This window comes from Myotis davidii, unplaced genomic scaffold (genome assembly GCF_000327345.1).
Source record: "Myotis davidii unplaced genomic scaffold, ASM32734v1 scaffold32, whole genome shotgun sequence".
Lineage (NCBI taxonomy): Eukaryota > Metazoa > Chordata > Mammalia > Chiroptera > Vespertilionidae > Myotis > Myotis davidii.
The window spans coordinates 1,521,693-1,545,487 of record NW_006286587.1 but is presented as its reverse complement, the minus strand read 5'-3'; the positions used below and the strand labels follow the sequence as shown (position 1 = coordinate 1,545,487).

At 39.1% G+C, this 23,795-nt stretch overlaps 1 protein-coding gene across 1 annotated transcript in view; it reads right to left on the bottom strand.

The window, feature by feature from the left end:
- ATRN (attractin) overlaps positions 1 to 23,795 on the bottom strand; it is a 127,911-nt gene that overhangs the window by 89,374 nt on the left and 14,742 nt on the right. The window contains exons 7-13 of the mRNA XM_006758124.2: positions 20,837 to 20,927; positions 19,455 to 19,698; positions 18,133 to 18,316; positions 17,338 to 17,492; positions 13,955 to 14,039; positions 3,780 to 4,000; positions 1,229 to 1,350 (exon numbers count right to left, since the gene is read on the bottom strand). Coding sequence (XP_006758187.1) covers positions 1,229 to 1,350; positions 3,780 to 4,000; positions 13,955 to 14,039; positions 17,338 to 17,492; positions 18,133 to 18,316; positions 19,455 to 19,698; positions 20,837 to 20,927 — 1,102 coding nt within the window. The remainder of the gene's footprint in view (positions 1 to 1,228; positions 1,351 to 3,779; positions 4,001 to 13,954; positions 14,040 to 17,337; positions 17,493 to 18,132; positions 18,317 to 19,454; positions 19,699 to 20,836; positions 20,928 to 23,795) is intronic.

The window sequence follows — 23,795 nt, the reverse complement described above, 5'->3', positions numbered from 1 at the left end:
GAGCCCTGCCCAACCACAAGCCAGGCTGATGGCTGCCAGTACAGCGGTGGTAGTGGGAGCCTCTCCCACCTCCTCAGCAGTGCTAAGGATGTCTGACTGCAACTTAGGCCTACTCCTCGCTGTCAAGTGGACATCCCCCGAGGGCTGCCAGGCTGCCAGAGGGATGTCTGACTTCCAGCTTAGGCCGAATCTCCTGGGGAGTGGTCCTAAGCCAGCAGGTGGTCATCCCCTGAGGGGTCCCAGACTGTGAGAGGGCACAGGCTGGGCTGAGGGATCCCTCCAAGTGCACAAATTTTTGTGCACCGGGCCTCTAGTTTATTTATATAAAAAAAAAAGTTCCGTCATTTTGACGTATGTACATATGTGCTTTATTTTTTTTATTATTTATTTACCACAAGTAAAGGTCAGGAATTGTTATCTTTCTTTTAAATTTTTTTACTCTTTCACTTCATTACTGCTATGTATATGCTCCATGTGAGCGACGTAGGTGCTTATGTAGGTGGGTTCCAACTTATGGCGAAAATTGCATTTTGTCGTGCTGTAGGAACAGATCTCTGATGTAACCCGAGGACCTACTGTATTAAGCATTAATTATGCTAAGCCAAGATATAACATCTATGATAAAAAAAGCATAATATGCTAATTAGACTGGACATCCTCCGGACAACCTTGTAGTCGAAGTTGGGGCTGCAAGGGAAGCCCGGGTCCCAGGTGCCAGAGGGAAGCCAGTGCCGGCAGGGGCGGTGGGGGGGAGGGGCGGGGGAGGCCTACTCTTGCACAAATTTCATGCATTGGGCTTCGAGTTAGACAAGAAGATTATACAAAGTATATTATTTCCACAATTCAATGTGGCTACTACATGCCTGATCCCTTTCAGTCTCAAATCTAACTTGCTTCCAAAACCTTGTACAGCAGAGTTCACCAAGCCTTGCACCGGCTCTAGTACTTAGTCACAGCCATGCTAGGGAGTGGGGCATACTCAAAACACCACAGTCCTTCCTTCTTCTAAAACACCACACGTCAATTCTGTGACAAGGACCTTTAGAATTAGAATGTACTGGGCATTCCTTCCTAAAAGAAAACTTGAGCAATAATAAAATCCAAGTCTACACTGAAGGTTTAAAAAAATAACTCTGGGTCAGTTTTTATAACATTCGCATTGTAATCTACACATAACCCCACTCTGGACTTTTCCATCCTCTGAAATCCTTGAGAGACAGCCCCTGACCTGGCCTTCCGTGCAGCTGTGGTTCTTAGGGACACAATAGTCGTTGCACCAGTGGCAGTCATTGGTGTTGGCTGTGCAGCTGTAACAATCCGTGTGTTGGTCACATCTGTCATGGTCAAGAGCTATGAAGACAAGAAAAAGTCATCAACTATGACAGCTCTTCCTTAGAAAAGTCACAGGCCATTAAAGCTGCTGTTTAGCACAATCTGAGACTGAGGCAAAAAAAAATGTAAGAAGTGTTGGGAAGTAAAATGATGAGTGCCACTGGCAGGAAAATATATGTCAGGTTAAAACAGATTTAGAAATAAGTAAACAATGTGAAAAAAACACTATTTGTACCCACTCCCCCCAACAAGGTACACAGAAAGTGAAAAACAAAGAGAGGCTAATTTACTTTAACAGCAAGAGAAAATGGAAGTAGCTGTGGTTCTTTAAATATTTTTCTTCCCAAGAAAAAAATCAACTAGCAATAGAATGAACACAACAGAAAGAGCTTTCCTGAAGCCAAACAAAGTAAGGCAGAAGGCCAAACCATTCCTCCCAGCTATAAACACAAGGCTAGTCTGGGCACGGGACGTAGGCAGCACCACAGAACCCCAAAGGAGGCACTCGGCTGAGCTGCATTTTCTACACATACATGTAAGTCCAAGAGTGTAATTTTGAAAACTTCTAGGCTACTAAAGACTTGCTGCATCGCCTATTGACCCTAAATAGGTCAAGGTCAGCGACAAAAGAGAAGCTGCACAACCATATTGCCTCATCTGTTGAATTACTCATGGACATTGCACATGGTGGAAGCCGTGGATAAGAATAGGTAGAAGCCGAAACCGGTTTGGCTCAGTGGATAGAGCATCGGCCTGCGGACTGAAAGGTCCCAGGTTCGATTCTGGTCAAGGACATGTACCTTGGTTGCGGGCACATCCCTAGTGGGGAGTGTGCAGGAGGCAGCTGGTCGATGTTTCTCTCTCATCCATGTTTCTAACTCTCTATCTCTCTCCTTTCCTCTCTGTAAAAACTCAATAGAATATATTTAAAAAAAAAAAAAAGAATAGGTAGGGCCCACCTTCACAAAGACTCCAGCATCCTGCTCCTTAGGTTGTTCTTCCTGCCCTGGTCATCACCCCAAGGACTGAGCCCAAACAGAAAGTAGAGTGAACCAGGGAGGCGACTTTGAGATGAGTTAACATAAAATCAGGTCATATTCAACCACCTAAGGTAAGTGAATATTATCTCCTATAAGCTTTCACCTTTAGTTCAAACTTTAAAAATTGGGTTAAAAAATAACTACATCACTGATTTTATCCCTTTTAGGAGACAGAGACTAACCCTACCAGATTCTGATAATCTCAGTTCTCCAGCACTCACCAGCCCGCAGTGAACCTGGAAGGTTACCTGGGTGTTCTTACTGCTGACTTTTGTTCAGCTTTAGAGTGAAAGCTGCCTCTACCCACCATAACTCTCATGGTAACTCTATATCAACCCTAATGGTTAAGAAATTCAGTCAACATACTTTAAATTAATTGAAGTGAACAAATATTCTGCAGAGACATTTTTCTTACTCTTAATAGGCTTTCTCACATATTACTTTGCATTGTGCTAAATGTCAGAGCACAAGGGTAAAAAGTAGGCAAGATGAAAAAGTTTGGAAAGCACAAGAGGTTGTTCTAGAAGCAGGGATCACTACTCATCATCAGCAACTGTCTGTCATGCTATCACTGCTGTGCCCAACTTGAGAAGCTAGAAAAGAATAGTACTTTGCAAAGACAGCAACTTTACTTCTATCTATGAGAGTAATAGCTTTTACTGGGTTGGCCCTTCTCATCCTTAACATTAGAACTGCATAACACAATATGGTAGCCACTACCCACATGTAGTTTTTTTGTTGTTGTTAATCCTCACCCGAGGATATTTTTCCATTGATTTTTAGAAAGAGTGGAAGGGAGGGGGAGATATAGAGAGAAACACTGATGTGAGAGACACATCGATTGGTTGCCTCCCACACACACCCTGACCAGGGCTGGGGATCAAGCCTGCAACCAAAGTACGTGCCCCCTTGACCAGAATTAAACCTCCTTTCATTCCGTAGACCAACGCTCTATCCCCTGAGCCAAACTGGCTAGGGTCACATGTAACTTTTAATTTACATTAATTAAAATTAAAATTTCAGTTCTTTGGTCATACCAGTCTCATTTCAAAGTATTTGATAGCCACATGTCACTAGAAGCTACCATATTGAGACAGTGCAGATATAGAACATTTCCATCAACACAAAAGATATCATTGGATTGCATTTCCCCAAACCAATTGCAGCTGGCTTCTGGAACTAGTATACAAAGTCTATGCAAAGCCAAGGAGGTTTTTGTCTCTATGATTTGCAGATAGGTTGTAGGAGCCACAAACCAATTTTTCATAAAGCCTTTGCATAAGTTATTACTGAATAGTTTTGGATAATAATATGAATCTAAAAAGTATACATATGCTAAGTGCCTTCATGATTCAGATAAAAGGAGAACTCAAATTAATTTAATTTTAAGAAGAAAAAAAAACATACTTCTTTTGGAAAAACATTCTGATTTTAACTTTTCTTCTTGTGCTTCTGTTGCTAACTCCCAGGAAATACACTGAGATGACCCTGTGTCCCACACACACCGGATGCCAGGTCCTGCTGCTAGACAAGCAGCTTCACTCTGGTGTGCTTCACACCGTTCCGAGGTAAATACCAGGATGTCACTGAGGAGGAGACTATTGAAGCCACCAAACACATACATGGAGCTAAAAGGGAAAACAAAAAAGGGAGAGTAGTTTACTAAACCCTTAAGTAAACAAAGTCATGATAAACTATTTACAATCTTCAGACAAACCTTACATATCAATAGTTCTGTAAGAAATTATTTTTTTTCAGGATCTCAAAAAATATTCTTATATCTTTCTCATACTTTTCCCTCTCAATTTCATCCTAGCCTGTCCTACCCAGAATAATTCCAATAATCAACCTACTCTTTACATAACTATATTAAAAAGTTCTCATGATAACATAGTGACTTTTAACCATAATTCCCTGGAATATTTTACTGTCAGGGCAAGCAAATGTCTTTTAGAGTTAAACACATAATTGTGTATCTGCATGTTCTTAAATATTAAAAATATATATAATTTTAAAAGCATAAAGTCTCCTTAATTAAAATTGTATAATGATTCATAAACCAGTAAGAAACAGATAAAAATGCACATGAAAATTCAGTACACAGTAAAAGTGGCATCTTAAATTAGTGTGGACTTTCCAGTAAATGGTATGGAGATAACAAAATAAACATGGAAAAATATACAACTTCTCTATGGACTCAGGATAAATTCCAAATGGACCAGAGAACCACTTGGAAAAAAAACCCAAAAACGAACCCATACATGCACTTTAGAGGTTAGAAGACAATACAGGTGAGCTATTCTATAACAACACCCATGACTTAAAATCCAGAAGGCAACAACAACAAAAAAATACTGAAAAATTGATTATATAAATAAAAGAATTTTGCATAGGAAATACAGCTATAAGCAAAATAAAAGACAAATGATACACTGTGAAAAATTATTTACAAGCTGTTATAGGAAAAGAATATTCCTAATATAGAGACAGCTTCAGCCAGTTTGCAAGGGAAAAATGTAAATGGCCTCAAGCATATGAAAAGATGATTAACTTCAATTATAAGAAAAATGCAAATTAAAATTACAATGAGAAAGCATCTCTCCCCTAAAAAGACAAAAGTCTGACAAAGACTGAGGCAGTAGGGAAACAAGCACTCTCATACTTGGCTGCTAGGCATGCAAATAGGACGAGCCTAAAAAGGGAAATTTGGCAAAATCTAACAAAACTCTGTATTTATCTTTTGAACCTGAAATCACATTCCCAGAAGTCTATCACAAAGATATAAAAGCAAAATTAAAAAAAGAAATGCACATGAGGCTATTCACTAAAGCAATAATGACAATAGCAAACACACAAACAACCCAAAATGTCCATCGTCTGGGGATGTGATGTATAAACTGTGGTGCATCCACACAGTGAAATAGTAGGTAGCTGTAAAAAGGAATCAGGAGGATGTCTACATACCGCTATAGAGCAATCTCCAAGATATACTGTTATGTGAATTTTAAAAAAGGAAATGCTAAAGGAAGGAAGGAAGGAAGGAAGGAAGGAAGGCAGGAAGGAAGGCAGGAAGGAAGGAAGGGAGGAAATAAGGAAATGCAGAGAAAAGTATATAGAAGTGTGCAACCACTTATTTATTGAGGGAAGAAAGAGCTCAAAAACACACACAAATTCATTTTTCTCCTCAAAACAACAACAAAGTTTCTCTTTAATTTATCTTAACAGTCTTAGAAACAATGACCAACCTAGTAGCAAAAGAGAAGAGCAGCACTTACATTGTGGTATTTTTTTAAGGGGTGTGGTCTTTTCCCCACCCCTCAAAAAAAATTTATGACTCTTTAGGAAAAAATCTAATTTCATGTCTGGGGCAAAAAAAGTTTGTGATGAGCCTAGAAGACCTTGGCACGCCAGACAAAAAGGAAGACTATAGGTGTACCAAAAAGACTCAGGAGCTAACATGAAGAGATGCTTGCTGGCCAAAATTGGGAAATATTTGAAATTTAATAAGAATAAAAACTAAAATGGATTAAAACATATTAAATACTTTTAAATCTGTAAGTTCTTAATGATATATGCCACCTTCTCCTCCAAAGAAACTCATTTGTCAACTTTGTAGAATGCTAAAAAATCAGTTCATCATTTTGAAAATTGGTAAATCAAGGGGGGGAAAAATCAACCCTATGCAGTCATCTTGCCAAAATACTGAAGTGAATCTGACTGAATAATCTGCAAGAATTTCAAGAGAGAGTCCAATATATTTTTTGAAAACATGGGGGTGCAATAATCAAAACCTAGAATACAGGAAACTCTACATGATAACCCAGTTTATTTTTTTAATATATTTTTTATTGATTTCAGAGAGAAAGAGAGAGATAGAAACATCAATATGAGAGAGAATCATTGATTGGCTGCTTCCTGCACACCCTCTATTAGGGCCTGGAGCCTGCAACCCAAGCATATGCCCTTGACTGAAATCAAATCCAAGACCCTTCTGTGGCTCTATCCACTGAGCCAAACCAGCTAGGGCCAACCCAGTTTATTTTTAACAAATAAGGGGGGATATGATGAACAGGGAGACTATATATCAACAGAAACTTAAAATACATTTCATCAAATTGTAATATATGGATCTTATTTGGACCTTCATTTAAACAAATTAAATTTTTAAAAATTATGAGGCAAGAACTTCTGGTCAAGATGACAGCGTAGGTAAATGAGGTACTCAAATCTTCTCACAACCACATCAAAATCATAACTACAGAACAATCATCATTCAGAACCACCTGAAATCTAACTGAATTGAAGTCCTACAACTAGGGATTTAAAGAAGCCACATTGAGACTGGGAGGAAGGGCAGAGTCGTGGAACAAGCCAGGCCCACACCCATGTGGCATTTTAAAATTGGAGGGCTATCTCAACTGCAGAGGTCATCTCTGAGGAGCGAGGAGTCCTGGACCACACCAGGCCTCCCAGTTCCAGAGTCAGGAAGAAAAGTCTCCATAACTTCTGGCTATAGAAAGCAGCAGGGATTGTGGCTGAGTGAGATAGAGGGCTGCTGGAGTCCCAGGTAGTTCCTCTTAAAAGATCTGTGCAAGGACTTACTCAGACTCACACCCTCTGAGTTCTAATACTAGGGCAGCAGCTTAAAAGGAACCAGGGACTTATAAGGAAGAACTGAAATGTCTACATCATGATGAGAGCTGGGGAATGGGGGAGAGGGGCAACTTTCTGCCAGACTACAGTGCTGGCAGAGGCCTTTGTTCCTTTCCTGAGACTCAGCCCTACACACTGGTCACCGGCCCTAGTGATTCCCTGAGATTCCGTCACACCCAACTTGTGGGCCAACCCAAGATGTTTCCAGTGGCTTTTACATACAAATGGCCTTTCTTACCTCATTCTTTGGACTTTCCTAAAATCTCTCAAACAAGCAGCATCTGACCTCTGTGTACTCTGTATCTCTTGCTAATTGGCCCCAGGCCTGGCATTAGCAGCAGCTGGCCTTGGTTTGCAGTTTGGCCTCTCATGGGCACCTCCAAGCCCAGTACAAGGAGCAGCCATCTGTACATTGCTCTGTAGCTCATGCGAAGTGGCTCCAGGCAGGGCACAGGCAGTGGCTGACCTTGTACCACCCGGGGGTCACCAGAGTCAGTGCACCTAGGGAAAAGCTTCAGACCATGCCAGATTACAACCCTACCACCTCCATGAGCAACACACTCAAGGGGTGGACTCGGTAAGTGACAAAGCCCCACTAAAGCAATTCTTGTTCCATAGGGTGAACTCCTGCATAGCAGCTCCTCTGCTGTCATCACAGCTGGTCCTAACAGCTGATTGGCCTGGGGGTCAATCCCTCCCAGTGACACCAATAGCAATCAAGGCTCAATTACAACAGATCAGTGCCCACACAGGGGTGCACCTGGAGAGCCTCGCTTAGGTGACTGAGGAGGCTGTGCCACTGGGCTCTACAGGACACCTACTGCATAAGGTCACTCTACCATGTCCGAGAGACCTAGCAGCTCTACCTAATACATAAAAACAAACATATGGAAGCAGCCAAGATGTGGAAACAAAGAAAGAGGTCCCAAATGAAAGAACAGGAGAAGTCTCCAAAAAAGAACTAAAAGAAATGAACATAAGCAAACTACTAGATATATAATTCAAAGCAATGATTATAAGGATGCTCAAGGAACTTAGAACTTCAACAGCATGAAAAAGGAAATAGAAACCATAAAGAAGAACCAATCAAAAATGAAGGATACACTAAGTGATATGAAGAATAATTTTAAGGGAAAGAACAGTAGAGTAGATTAAGTTGAGAATCAATGCAGCAATTTGGAATATAAGGAAGCAAAAAAGACCCAATCAAAACAGCAAAAAGAAAAAAGTATCCAAAAAAAATGAAGATAGTGTAAGGAGCCTCTAGGAAAACTTCAAGTGTACCAACATCTGCATCATGGGGGTGCCAGAAGGGGAAGAGAGAGTAAGCAAGAAATTGAAAAACTATTTGAAAAAATAATGACAGAAAACTTCCCTAACCTGGTAAAGGAAAAAAACATACAAGTCCTAGAAGCACAAGAGTCCCAAACAAGATGAACCCATATAGGCACATAGCAAGACACATAATTAAAATGCCAAAGATTAAAAAAAAGAGAGAGAATCTTAAAAGCAATGAGAAAAAAGCAGTTAGTTACCTATAAGGGAGCTCTTATAAAACTGTCAGCTGATTCTCTTAACAGAAACTTTGTAGGCCAGAAGGGAGTGGCAAGAAATATTCAAAGTGATGAAAATCAAGGACCTACATACAATCAAGATTATTCAACCCAGCAAAGCTATCATTTAGAATCGAAGGACAGATAAAGAGCCTCCCAGACAAGAATAAGCTAAAGGAGTTCATCACCACCAGTATTATATGAAATGTTAAAAAGTTTTCTTTAAGAAGAGAAAAAGAAAAAAGAACAATAAAATGGCAATACATATCTATTAACAATTGAATCTAAAAAAACAAAATAAACAAACAAGCAGAATAGAAACAGACTCAGAGATAAAGAGAATATTTCGATGGTTGCCAGATGGGTGGGGAGTTAAGGAAGATGGGTGAAAAAGGTGAAGGGATTAAGAAGTACGAATTGGTTGTTACAGAATAGTCATGGGGTTGTATGGCATAAGAAATATATCAATAATAAGAAATATATCAATAATATTCTAATAACTATGTATGGTGTCAGATAGGTATGAGATTTATAGGGATGACCACTTAGTAAGTTATATAAAGTTTTAATCATTGGTGTATACACCTGAAACTAATATAATACTGTATATCAAATGTATTTGAAAAATAAAAAACAATTTCAAAAATAATAAAATTAGAAAATAAAATTTATGAGACAATTGGGAAATATGAACAATGAGTGGTAGTAAATTACTATTCATTTTTTAAAGTGTGATAATTATATTGTGGTTGTATGTTTTTAGAAAGTCTTTATCTTTAAAAGATACCAAATCAATCCTCATTATTTGTAGATTCCATATTTATGAATATACCCAGTTGCTAAAATTTATTTCTGACTCCAAAACCACTACTTGCAGATTTGCAGTCACTTGCAGACATACATACACAGAAAAATTTGAGTTGTCCAACATGTACATTTCCAGGTGAGGGCAAACAAGATGATGCTCTTTTCCTGTTTTAGTTCTCATACTATACACAAGTGTCCTTTTGATAGTTTATTTAGTGTCATGTGTTTTGTTTTGGTTTTTAATATATTTTTACTAGATGCCCAGAGCACAAAATTTGTGCATGGGTAGGGTCCCTAGGCCTGGCCAGTAATCAGAGCTGATCAGGTTCCTCACCTCCCCGCCTCCTCCTTCCCTCGCTCCCTCAGCGCCCGGCCACCACCACTGGTTGCCCGCCATGTTCCACGCCACCCCCTGGTGATCAGCACACATCATAGCAAGCAATTGAACTCCCGGTCTCCCGGTCGAACTCCTGACGGGACACTTTGCATACTAGCCTTTTATATATATAGATTGATTTCAGAGAGAAAGGGAGAAGGATAGAGAGACAGAAACATCAATGATGAGAATTATTGATTGGCTGCCTCCTGCACGCCCCCTACTAAGGAGGATTGGGCCTGCAACCCAGGCATGTGCCCTTGGCTGGAATTGAACCTGGGACCCTTTAGTCCGCAGGCCCACACTCTACCCATGAGCCAAACCGGCTAGGGCTGTCATGTGTTTTTTGCATGTTTGTGCTTTATGTTGGTGATTCTGCTGTTTTAAATGGCCCCAAAGCACTTCATAGTATTGAAGTGCTATCCAGTGATGTGGCTTATAGAGAAAATACATGCATTAGATGAGCTTCATTCAAGCATGAGTCATAGTGCTGTTGACTATGAACTCAATGTTAATGAATCAACAACACATTAAATAAGGTGTGTCATTAAACAGAAACATACATAAAACAAGATTACAAATTGATTAGTTGATGAAAATGCAAGAGACTTGTAAGAACTTAACCCTGCATTTCCCTCGGTGTGAAAATTCAATATTCTCTAACCCAGTGTTTGTGGTGACTTTATAGAATATAATTTACCACCAAAAATGATAATCAACTATATTCTGATGAAAGTATATGTCAGGGAGCTTCAAAATAGTCTGGAATGGGTTAGGGTTTCAAATTTCCATGATAAAAAGTTCTAACTTTTTTTTTTGGGGGGGGGGACCCACAGTACATGATTTATCTGCATTTTACCTAAAATCTCTTTTTCTATTTCAAGACTACATTAAATTGCTAGCACTAATATTAAAATTGGGTCTATTACCTCTTGCATATTAACATGTAATAGTGAGTTTAATTTGTTCTTAGTCTAAGGGTAAAAAAAAAATCTAATAGGATCATTCATAGTCTCTGTTTCTAAAAAGAACAGAATCCAAACCATTCTATTCATTTACACATTTTTCCAGAAATTTCTAGTTGACATGTACTATGTATAAAGAAATCTCTGGTTTCTGCTCCTCAGCCTCTAAGAGTCAGTAGAAAGCTCAGCTACACCTCTCAGCTGCTTCAACTGGATAAGGAAACTCCCACAGGCTAAAGCAGCTCAATTTATCTCTCTGGACTCTATTCATCTCTTATTTTCTTTTTCTTTTTAAATATTTTTATTGATTTCAGAGAGGAAGGAAGAGAGAGAGATAGAAACATCAATGCTGAGAGAGAATCATTGATCGGCTGCCTCCTGCATTGCCCACACTGGGGAACGAGCCCACAATCCAGACCTGTGCTCTGACTGGGAATAGAACCCCGACCTCCTGGTTCCTAGGTTGATGCTCAACCACTGAGCCACACCGGCCGGATGACTCATCTCTTATGTTCTGCTCAGTATTTCTTCATTATCTTGTTAAATCCTTACTGTATACTTTTCAGTTGCCTTTCAATGGGAGACTTCATTGGCTGATGCCAGAAGTGAAAGTCCTTCTTGGGTCCAGTGTCAAGATTTTCAGCCTTTTAAGTCAAGCCCAACTCACCTCTGGAAACATGGTGGTGAGAGTCTCTGGTGGTTTGGAATGCTATGTGTGAACAAGGCTGCAAGCAGCTCAGAAGGTAATGGAGAAGGCCCTAGCTATTTTTTAACAGATCCATCAGCAAAGAGTGTAATATAAGCCTTACTAGCTTAAACTGTTTAAGCAAAACCATTGGCTGATTACTAAACAATAATGACCTAGAGGCAATTCCTAACAAGTCAGGTTGAAAAATAAATACAAGAAAAAACAACTAGAAAAATCAGCAAACAGTCTCCACAGAATTAGTCTAGGCAAGCCACTAAGCAAACAACAAAAACAACAACAGTTGGTGGTGATGGTGGGGGAATGAGAATCCGTATTTGCTACAACCTATTACCAAAAATGTTTAGTTTTCAACCAAATATTACAAGCTATGCAAAGAAACAAAAAATGTGACCCATACAGAGGAAACAAAACAATCAATCAAAACTGTCTCGCCCTAGCCGATTTGGCTCAGTAGATAGAACATAGGCCTGTGGACTGAAGGGCCCCAGGTTCTATTCCAGTCAAGGGCACATGCCCAGGTTGCAGGCTCACTCCCCAGCAGGGTGTGTGCAGGAGGCAGCTGATCAATGATTCTCTCTCAGCATTGATGTTTCTATCTCTCTCTCCCTCTCCCTTCCTCTCTGAAATCAATAAAAATAAATAAATAAATAATGGATGAAAACTTCCACAAATTTTAGTAAAATGACTAATCTATACACCCATAAAGCTCAACAAACTCCAAGATTGACACAAAAGAGATCCATACTTAAACACATTATAACCAAGTGTCTCTTTTTTTTTTTTAGAGAGAGAGAGAGAGAGAGAGAGAGAGAGAAACATCGATTGGTTGCCTTCTGCATGCACGTGGGGATTGAACCCACAACCTAGGTATGTGTCCTGATCAGTAATGGAACCCACGATCTTTTGGCATATGGGACAATATTCGAATCAACTGAATCACACCAGCCAGGGTGTGGCCTAAAATTATAAAAGGTGAAGTAAACAACAGTAATAACAGCAGGAACAAAATGAGAAAAATTAACATGATTAGACTGTTTAACAAATAAAAAATCTTTAAAATACAGTGTAAGGAACAATGGAAAGGCCACTCTGAATTGCCCTTATATTGCAGAGCCTTCTCGACGGAAGGCTGATAAAGAGTGCTGTTAGTTTGGACCAGGCATTTTGACCAATGCAATGTAGACTTCACATTATTAGGAACTATAAACTTGTTCTATATGAAGCTTCACAATTTCCCCATCTCTGTTCCCCTATCTGATTCTCCTATCTGACTTGCCCTCTCTTTTTTTCAAATCTCCTTACCATTCAGATCTAAGTTCCATGAACAGTAGCAAATGACAGAGAGCATAAGACAGTAATTACACATAACTTTTGTGGTCCCATGCATTCAGACAACATCAAACATAGCATACTCCTGCATGCTAACAAAAAAACATATCAACAAACACAGCATTAAAAGAAATTCAAATGCACATCAAGTATTTTAAATATAAATCAGGAAATTCAAGCCTACATAATCCTGTGAAAAACGAACAAGGTGGGAAAATGCTAAGAATAATATGCAAACCTTATTCCATTTCTTCGTATTTTACCGTATTTGCCGGCGTATAAGACGATTTTTTGGCCCTGAAAAATATGCCTCCAAGTGGGGGGTCGTCTTATACGCCAGGTACACTTCAGATAGACTGCCCATAGTGCTTGCCCCGTGCCATAGTGGCCTCCCGATGCCCACCCACTTCATTCCACATACCGTTCAGGCATCAGCAGCGCTGCTGGGTGTATGCTCGGCTGTTATGCGATTTTGCTGTTATGCGATTTTACCACACTCGCAAAATCGCACACAGCCGACCATACACCCGGTATGATAGCGCAAAATCGCGAATCGCGATACCATACTGGGTGTATGGTTGGCTGTGTGCGATTTTGCGAGTGTGGTAAATTCGGGTTACCGTATATTTCTTTACATATGCATTGAAGATTCGCGATTTTGCGCTATCATGGTGCCTGTTAGAATGTTGAAGAGCTCGCACTTGCGCACTAGTGAGGTCCTTGCTAGGGACTTGCCCGGCACTTGCTCTCTACCTCTATTTGTTATCTTTCTTCTATCATTGACAGTCCCTCTAGGTTGTGGGCTGCTTGCCTGTGTTCCTGAGAAGCATCTACGGTACCAGTCTATAGAGTGTGTTTTCTTTAGTGAATTACCGGTATGTTTACCGGTAATAAACTTGCACTGTTTTATGTATATGTTTGATTACATACAGCCTTGTGACAGTTTTCCTGCATGTCATAAGCATTTGAATATAAATTAAAATGTTAAAATCAAATCTGATATTGTTTTACCTTTTATTTGGTGTGTGGAAGGTGTGCGGAAGAGGGGGTAGTCTTATACGGCGAGTATATAACAAACTCTGTATTCTGAGTGGAAATGTTAGGGGGTTGTCTTATACGCCGGCAAATACGGTACTTCATTTTCATTTTAAACCCAAGAAAAAAGGAGCAAGCACTTCTTTTCCAATTACCTGTTGTGTAGGACTGCTGAGTGGCCAAATCTGTTGACATCATGGTGCAGATCAGGTCTGGGAAGCACTGACCAGCGGTCACAAGCTAGGAGCAAGAAAACACATTTCAAATGAGACTGCCATTCATCATCAATAGGAACTGGCATTTTCTCTGGGAAGAAGACTGTACAAAAATAATCACATAAAATGTTTCTCTTGCTTTTTCTGAGTCATACCTTCTTTTCTGAGGTAAAATGCAGCAGCAGCATAATAGCAAGGTATGGAAGAAAGGCAGGACCACATGGCAATTCTAATTAGCGAATCCAACATCCCTGACACCCACACCACTCACTCTGTTGCCTATCAATTTCACTCACTAGAATGTTTTTTAACTTAAGCAAATTTTTCAGAACTTATGTAAGTAAAACATATGGGTTCCATAATTATTTTCTACTCTATATTGACTTGCCCAAACAGTAGCTAAAATAGGAAAATACAGGTGGAAAATTAAAACTTAAAAAAAAATTCAAACTTTCTTTAAATTTTTAAAAGTCCTTTTGTAGAGTCCTGGCTGGTATTGCTCAATAGGTTGGTGCACGTCCTGTCCACCAAAAGGTAGTGGGTTCAATTCTTGGTCAGGGCACATACCTGGGATGTGGGTTCAATGATCCCTGGTCAGGGCAGGTACAGGAGGTAAACCGATCAATGTTTCTCTCTCACATCAATATTTCTCTCTCTCTCTCTTCCTCTCTCTAAAATCAATAAAAAATATATACTCAGGTGAGAAAAATAAAATAAAATAAAATAAAAGTCCTTCCCTAGATCTCTTAGATCTACTAATTTTCCTTTGTTCTGATCCATGCTATCAACTTTTCTTGCTGGTAAATCACACCAAACTCACACGTACTGTCTGCTTCTGAAATACTCAGACATTCACACTCACTATGCAAAGGTTCTTCTACTCAATCTAGACATTTATTCAACCTTGACAACAACAGCTTTCATTTTCTTCTCCTACCAGCCCAGACTCTGTGGTCTTCCTCACATGGAGAAGAGAAGCTTCCTGTCTGCCCACCTTGCTTCCTTCCCTAAAACCACAGTGTGGCAAAGACCCTTCTTCTTAGTGCACTGGCTTTCATCACAGCATTTAAATATGCCAAACCCTAACCAGTGCAGCTCAGTTGGTTGATTGGTGTCCTGTGTACTGAGGGGCTACAGATTCAATTCCTGGTCACGGCATGTGGGAGGCAGCCAGTAGATGTTACCCTCTCACATCAATGTTTCTCTCTCCATCACCTTTCCCTTCCTCTCTCTCTAAAATCAATAATAAAAAGGTATTTTTTTAAAAATTAAAAATAAATAAAGATGCCCAAGAAGGTACTCAACTCTCCCCTTCTACCCCACAGATAATTTTTTTAAAATTAAAATAGTCAATATTCACTGTGTAGATCTCACCTTATGTTATTTTTTAGCCTCCTGCAATCTGGATTACTCATCCATGTCTAAAGAATCTATCTATATATATAAAAGCCTAAGTAGCCGAACAACCAAATGACCAGTCAACTGGTCGCTACGATGCGCACTGACTACCAGGGGGCAGACACTCAGCACAGACACTCAGAGCTGCCTCCAGGTTGTCAATGCACTCCCACAGCAAGAATGCTGCTCAGCTGACTGATGGGCACCAGACGCAGGGCTCATGGCTGACCGCAGCAGCCCAGAGACCTCAGCGGAGCAGCAGTGAGCCTACTGAGCAGCGGCAGCAGGCCCAGCAGGGCCTGGATGAGCAGAAGGCAGGAGCAGCAGGTGGCGTTGGACTGCCAGTTTCAGCCCAATCTCCGCAGGCTACGCCGAGGGACCCCATCGGTGCACAAATCCACGCAGCGGGCCTCTAGTAATAACCTCTGTTGCTAAATCTGAAAGACTCCCCAGGACTTATTTTAATCCCTCTGCAGCCATTGGTAACAGCTCCCTCACAGGATGCCAATCATGCCGCACTTTCCTCCTACTCCTCTGACATGCTTTCCCAGTCTGCATGCTGTTTCTGACTTCTTTATCCATCTATCTGTCCTCTGGCTCTTTGCTCATCCCTGATGACATATGTCCCCTATAGAATTTTATCCTGGAGCTTCCCACTAATCTTGGCATTGCTCCAATCCCAGAGTCATCTCCAGCTGAACCTTCTCCCAAACTCATCTTACTCACCTTCTCCCAGACCCCATCGGGTACTTCTATTTCCAGCCTTGTAAAAAGCACCATCTACCCTGGCTCACACTAGATACCTGGGAATCAAGATGCTTTCATCTCTCTCAAAATACACCCCAGGTAATCCTCAAGTTCCCAGGAGTTCTCAAAACCATCTATTTCTTTATCCTCATTGCCACTTTCACAGCCTTAGTTCAAACCCTCAAGACTTCAGCCTTAGAACTACCATCTTGCCCCTTTCCAACTATTCATCACATGCCACAAAGAGATCTTCCTAAAACACAAATACGATTCTGTCACCTCCTCTGTAAGATTCTTCAAAAAGCCTAAACTCCTCATCATGACATCACAGGTCTTTCACGATCTGACCAGAGTCTGAAAGCTGCTTGGGTCTCTAGTTCAGTTGAAGCCATTCCTCTCCTATGTGCAGCTATAATACAGGCCTCAAGTATGGCATGGTCCCTTTTTGCCTCCACCTGATAAGTCCACCTAACTTCACTTAGCTGATTTTCCAGTGTTCCTCAGGACCTAGCCTACAGGGCCCCTTCTCAAAAAGGCTTTCCCCAACTATAATCCTTTCCCCTGTGTTAGGAATGTTCATAGGTACTCTCATACATTCGTCTTAGAGCAAGTAACACCCTGAACTGCAATTCTATTGTATACTCAGTTCTCTCCCTCCCACGCTATGAGGCCAAGGGCAATGTAGAAGCTCTGTGGCTGGGTCAGAAACGAACATCCAATGATGATATTTATACAAAAGAATGGCTAGCATTTATTCTGCATGAATAAATACTGCCCTCTTCTGGAATAATGTATTACCACACTAGAATTTTTAAAAGAATGTGAAATTGGTATCCAGGGAACCAACTTAACACAATGCTGGTGATCAACATCTACATGATACTACATCTGTAGCACAGAGAGCCCAGTTATCCCAACCCAGCCTCAAAAATTAACATTCAACTAATTAAAGAAGTAATTTCAAAAAGAATTTAATATAGAAGTCATGTTTTTTAATAGATGTAACCTTAGTCAAATTAACATAAAAATACTGTTCAGGCCTCTTTCAAATGGCCTGACCATTTTTTTGTTTTGTTTTGGCCTGACCATTTTTAACTAGCGATATTTTCCATTTCCTTTAAAATGTTAATTACAGACAAAAAAGAATCTTGAAGATAAAGAATTTTGGGGAAACTTACCAATGTCATAAGCCATGAAATCTGAAGAAAAGCATTTGGCGCCATGGCTCATGGATGTGTCATTGTGTGTGTTTCCTCCAAACACCAGCATGGTTCCACTCACTATCACAGCTGTGTGCAAGTAACGGAAAAATCGGCTGTCCTTAAGAATGGTCCTTTTGAGATTTAAAAATAATAAATACAAGTTTAGTTTTTTACAATACTTATCACCTATTCACTAATGCAAACATAACCTTTTGTTTGTTATTTTTTTGTTAATCCTCACCCAAAGATATTTTTGCCAATGATTTTTAGAGACAGTGAAAAGGAAGTGGTACTGAGTGTCTGAAAACTGAAAACTATTCAAAATATACCAAGCATTTTCTTGCTCAACCTACTATAAGATTATAGAATAATGCAACAAAATAAATACTAGCTACTTTATTACCTTTTGCTTATTTCCCAATTTCTTTGCAACACATAAGAGAATTACCTGCTAGGTCTAAAGAAGAAAACACAGCACATTGCCCCAGCTGGTTTGGCTCAGTGGATAGAGCATTGGCCTGCAGACTGAAGGGTCCTGGGTTTGATTTCAGTCAAGGGCACATGCCTGGGTTGCAGGCTCGATTCCCAGTAGGGGGCGAGCAAGAGGCAGCCGATCAATGATTCTCTCTCATCACTGATGTTTCTATCTCTCTCCCTCTCCCTTCCTCTCTGAAATCAATAAAAATATGTTTTAAAAAAACATATAGCACATTTTCCCAGAAATTGTCAGAATTCACACCTTAAAACGAAAGCTCAAGAAAAAGCACCTACCACATCTGGGTATCCACATCGTATCTGTAGAGATCATCTGCGAGCCGGTATTTATTGGCGCTGAAAGCCTTGTAGCCTCCATGAACATAGACTGCTCTGGTCCTGTGGTCATAGACACTGCTATGGCCATAACCCCCTTGGACAAGGGCACCCTGGGTATTTAATATACTCCACGTATTCTTATCTGAAATTGGAAAACAGTTAAAGGCAAATGTTACAGGCTCCTCTTCTCTAATACTTAAAACTACCAAATAGCTTAGGACAGTGGTCGGCAAACTCATTAGACAACAGAGCCAAATATCAACAGCATGATTGAAATTTCTTTTGAGAGCCAAATTTTTTAAACTTAAACTATATAGGTAGGTACATTGTTATTAACTTAATTAGGATATTCCTAAGCTGGCCTTTGCTAAAAACGTCCTCAATCTGATTGAGGTACATTCGCTGAGGTCGACCCCTTCCAACTCTCCCATCCACAATCATCTTGTATACTTGTTTCATCTCCTTTCCGAAAACTGACTTGTGCACACGGGCCACGAAGTTTCAATCGCACTGTACATGCGCGCCCGCACGTGATATTTTGTGGAAGAGCCATATTCAAGGGGCCAAAGAGCCATGTGTGGCTCACAAGCCGCAGTTTGCTGACCACTGGCTTAGGACAAGAGAAGAGATTCTGGGAGACCTGATACATATAATTTTTTTTATCATTTTATTTTTAAAGGAAGGCCACATAAAACTAATAAAGTCAGGTGCCAAACTTCAATTTGTTAAATGTTTTAATGTTCTAATATGCCATACTGGAAAAGAATTACATTAAATTTAAGAATCAGAGTTCCCTCAATTGAACACTTAATTCCCCATGTCAATACACAGATATACTTTATGGGTCTGCTTTCTCAAAATATAAATTATAGCTGGTACTCCTATTCCAACACAACAGATAAAATAAAATTTAACCAAAGGAAAGATTTTTATAATAAGAGGAAATAACACTCCCCTAAACCAATCTCTAAAGAGCTAGCCAAATATGTTTTTTCTTCAGAATGTGTTGTTTTGAATCATTTTTATTAATTAATTTATTTTATTTTCAGTTCCTAAAGCATTTAGCACCGTCTTTGACTCTGTGCCCAACTGATGGTAACAAATATACTGTATACTACATAGCAGCACCATAATCTGAATTTCACTAGTAATACATCGATGTTAACTGCATTTCAAGATAAAGTACTAGGCCAAGGTTAGGTTGAATCTTGTTAAAAAGCCGTAATAATTGAAGTTTTAAATTTGACATTCAAAAAAAATCACTGGAAAAATATACCTACCCAAGTCATATTCCTGTACATTGCTTATATACCCATAGAGAGGGCAGTGGCCGAAGATGACCAGCATGACCACCCGGCCCGTCTTCAGTGTGACGATGTGTGCTGAGTGCCCAACCACTGCATACTGCTCCTTGGCTTTCGGAGCCAACAACACCCACGATTCATTGTGAATATGAAACACCCTCAGCTCATTGGTCACATTCCCCGTTGAATCAATTTTCCCTCCATACATGTAAATTTTATCCTGGGGGGAAAATGCGAACAAAATTCTAAAAACATCGAAAGGATTAAATCTGAGAACAGAAAAAGAGCAGTTCAAAACCTCAATATTATTCTTAGCTTAAAAAGTGTTAGTGAAATGCCGCTTTCAGTGAATGTCTAGGAAAAAGATGGCAAAAGAAACAAAATGAAATAAATCGTTTCTATATCTCTAATTTGCCACTTTTCTTGGACTTTCTCAAGCAAAACCTTTTACGGTGATAAAATGACTGGAAAAATAAAGTTGAAAAGTTCCCTCATCCTACCATAAACCACAAAAACAAGGAAATGAAAATGATTACTTAGTTGTATTGCAATGTGGCTATTCTTGGCTAACCTTGCTAATATAAGGAACATAAACACTAATCAATATTATATTAATTTTTAACCATCTGGTACCACAATCATAATATCCTAGTACAATTTTAATCCATTGAAATTTCTCGTATTAAATTTGTTTCAACTTTAACTTCCACTTGTATATTAGCCAATTATAAACCCCTCCAGCCCTAGCCAGTCTGGCTCAGTGGATAGAGCTTAGGCCTGTGGACTGAAGGGTCCCAGGTTTGATTCCAGGCAAGGGCATATGCCTAGGTTGCAGGCTCTATCCCCAATAGGGGGTGTGCAGGAGGCAGCCAATCAATGATTCTCTCTCATCACTGATGTTCCTATCTCTCTCTCTCTCCTTTCCTCTCTGAAATCAATAAAAAACATATTTTAATATACTAGTATATATATAAACCTTTCCAAATAGAAAGATTTCCCCCAGTTAAAAAAACGACACTGAAGTCAAAATCATAGAGACGAAAAAGCAGAATGGTACTTATCAGGGGCTAGGGGAGGAAGAAATGAGAACTTAAGTGTTTAATGGGCATAAGTTTCAGTTTTCTTAGATGAAGTTACAGAGATGGATGGTGATGATGGTTGTACATTATGAATGTATTTAATAACACTGAAATTCATACTTAAAAATGGCAAAGATGATAAATTTTATGTGATATGTATTTTACCACAACCAAAAGGTTGGGAGGGAAAACAACATTAAATAGCTTTTCAACCACTAATATGAAAAAGTCACTATGGAAGAGTTGAGTTTCTAGCTCAGTAGAGTGGAGACATTTTACCTTGTATAATGCTAAGGAATGGCCATATCTAATAACCACATTGTTCACAGAACGGTTCAGTGCAAGCCACTCCCTAGAAGCAAGGTCATACCTACAAAACAAACAGATCATATTTTCACTCAAATGACAGAACAGAATATCTTGTACTCTTTTATTTGTGATAGAATCTAGCTTGGAGATGCACATTACATCTGACATGCATATGAATAGGCACCTGGGTGAACAAACCTCATATCTGAGCCTACTATGCATATGAGAACTCAGGAAGGAGGGCTGGTCTGCATAGTCCTGGGACAAGAAGGAAAGAAATCTATTGGAAGTTTCTAATGATTCCTGAAAACCTCTTCTACACACAGTCTAAATAACTTGAAGATGGCATTATACTCAAGGAACTTAAACTTTTATTACCATAACCCATCTTTTATTTAATCATGTGAAATTAAAGATAGGTACTCAAAGGGGAATGATCTATCTATATACATATAAAAAACCCTAAGCAACCAGTTGACTGGTTACTATGACGCGCACTGACCACCAGGGGGCAGATGCTCAACACAGGAACTGCCCCCCTGGTGGTCAGTGAACTCCCACAGCGGGAGCTCTGCTTAGCTGACCAACGGGCCAACAGGCACCAGACACGGGGCTCAACCTCTCCTGCCTCCATGGCAGTGCTACTGAGTGGCAGCAGAAGGTGGATCGCTTCAAGCGCTACTATACCCCTCAAGGGATGTAAGACTGCCGGTTTTGGCCCTCCGAAACTGGCAGTCCGACATCCCCTGAGGGGTCCCAATTGTGAGGGGGCACAGTCCAGGCTGAGGGACACCACTGGTGCCCAAATCCATGTACCAGGCCTCTAGTAATTAAATAAGAGAAAATTCCTAACTACCTTTTCTTTACCTAATTGATTTTTTAAATTCATATTTTAAGAAAGCTATATCATTATAGTATTTCAATTATAGTATAAATACATTTTATACCAAAAAACTACCAAAAAGATAAATTATCTATACTCATGCTTTGTAGCTTAGTCACATAAAATATCTTAGAATAGTCACTTTTAATTTGTCTTCAAGAAAAATACCACTCTACTGGTTTTTATTAAAATAACAAATTCATTATGAAGACTGTAACCAATGGCCCTGGCTGGGTTGCTCAGTTGGTTAAAGCATCATCCCAATATGCCATGGTTCGATCCCCAGTCAAAAATCTATCTCCCTTCCTCCTTCCTTCCTGCCTTCCTTCCTCTCTCCCTCCCTCCTTTCCTTTCTCTTTCTTTTCTTTCCGTCCTTCATTCTCTCCCTCCCTCCGTCCCTACCTCTCTCAATCTTCCCTTCCTCTCCTTCCTGTTTCTCTAAAATAAATAAATAAAAATTTGAAAAGGGTGTAACAAATGCAAAAATATAGAGTTAAAACCTTAAAAATGATCCCACATTTAATCACCTAAAAATCAATATCATTAACATTAAGTAAACATCATTCCAGACATTTTTGTATGCATATATACAGATAGAAGAATCAAGTAACAATACATATTTATAGAAAGGAGATCATGCTATGGATGATATGTTTAATAAATACTATTAATTTTAATATAATTTAATAGAAAAAATCAAAGGGAAAAACAAATGCTATTGTTACACGTTAAAAGTTTATTTTTTATAAGTTTCCCTAAGTAATCCAAGTTTTTAAAATTATAGAAACCATTATTATATGTAAACAATTACCCTTTGAGAAAGCATGGAGGGACCTGGACAGTATTATGCTAAGTGAAATAAGCCAGAGAAAGACAAGTATCACATGATCTCACTTACCCAGTATGTGGATTCTAATGAACAAAAAAAACCTGATGAACAAAATTGAGCCAGAGACACTGAAGCATGCAACAAACTAATGTATTTCAGAAGGAAGTGGGTAGTGGATAGACATTAACCAAATAACTTCCATGCATATATGCATAACCCATGAACACAGACAATAGTGTAGTGAAGGTCTGGGGAGGAGATCGGTGTGGGGTGGAGGGAAGAAATAAATGGGAGGAAAAAAGGGACATCTGAAATACTTTCAACAATAAAGATAAATTTTTTAAAAAGAAAGTTTTATCACAAAATAATAACAAAAAAGGAAACAAATATCCACCAATAGAAAATAGATTAATAAATTATAGTATACCTATGTAATAGAATAATTATACAGAATCAAAAATAAATATACTTAAGCAACCTATTATCAACATAACTCTCAAAACAATGTAAAGCTAAAAAGGCAAACTACAGAATACTATTTCTATAGACTAAAAACAGAAACTTTATCAATTCTAAAATATGTTTATATATCAAGTATAAAAATATGTATGTGAACAAATGACACAAAATCAGGGTACTAATTGTCTCTGGGATTTTGGAAGGGTATACAGGGGTCTTTAACTATATTAGCAATGTTTTACTTCCTAACCTGGGTGGTAAATGCATTCTTTATTTTCCTCTAAACCTTTCCTTTTGTCCTAAGTATTATATACATGATCTGAAACAAATTTAAATGGTGACAGTTATTAAATATGAAAAGTACATAAATACCACCTATAATTTTATGTATTGTTTGAATATTTTACAATTTTTAAGTACATGAAAAATTTAGAGGTTGAATTCACTTTAATTTTTAAGTTACATACAATTTAATTTTGGACAAGATCCACTCACTCCCTGTTTGGAAAATTGAAAACAGCACTCGCATTTCCTCCCATTTCTTCTCCCAATTTTTGTTATATAATTGTTACATTATCCAGGTTATAACATTCATATTCCGTTCTATAACTATAATTCAACAGTTATTTAGTACTAGGTCTATATTTTAGCTTGATCAATCTCTTTACAGTCCTCTTACCACAACTTCTCTTTCTTGAATCTTTAATTTTTTATTGGCTTTCACTGTCAAGTAGCCTTTTTCTAGTTGAGCTCATATG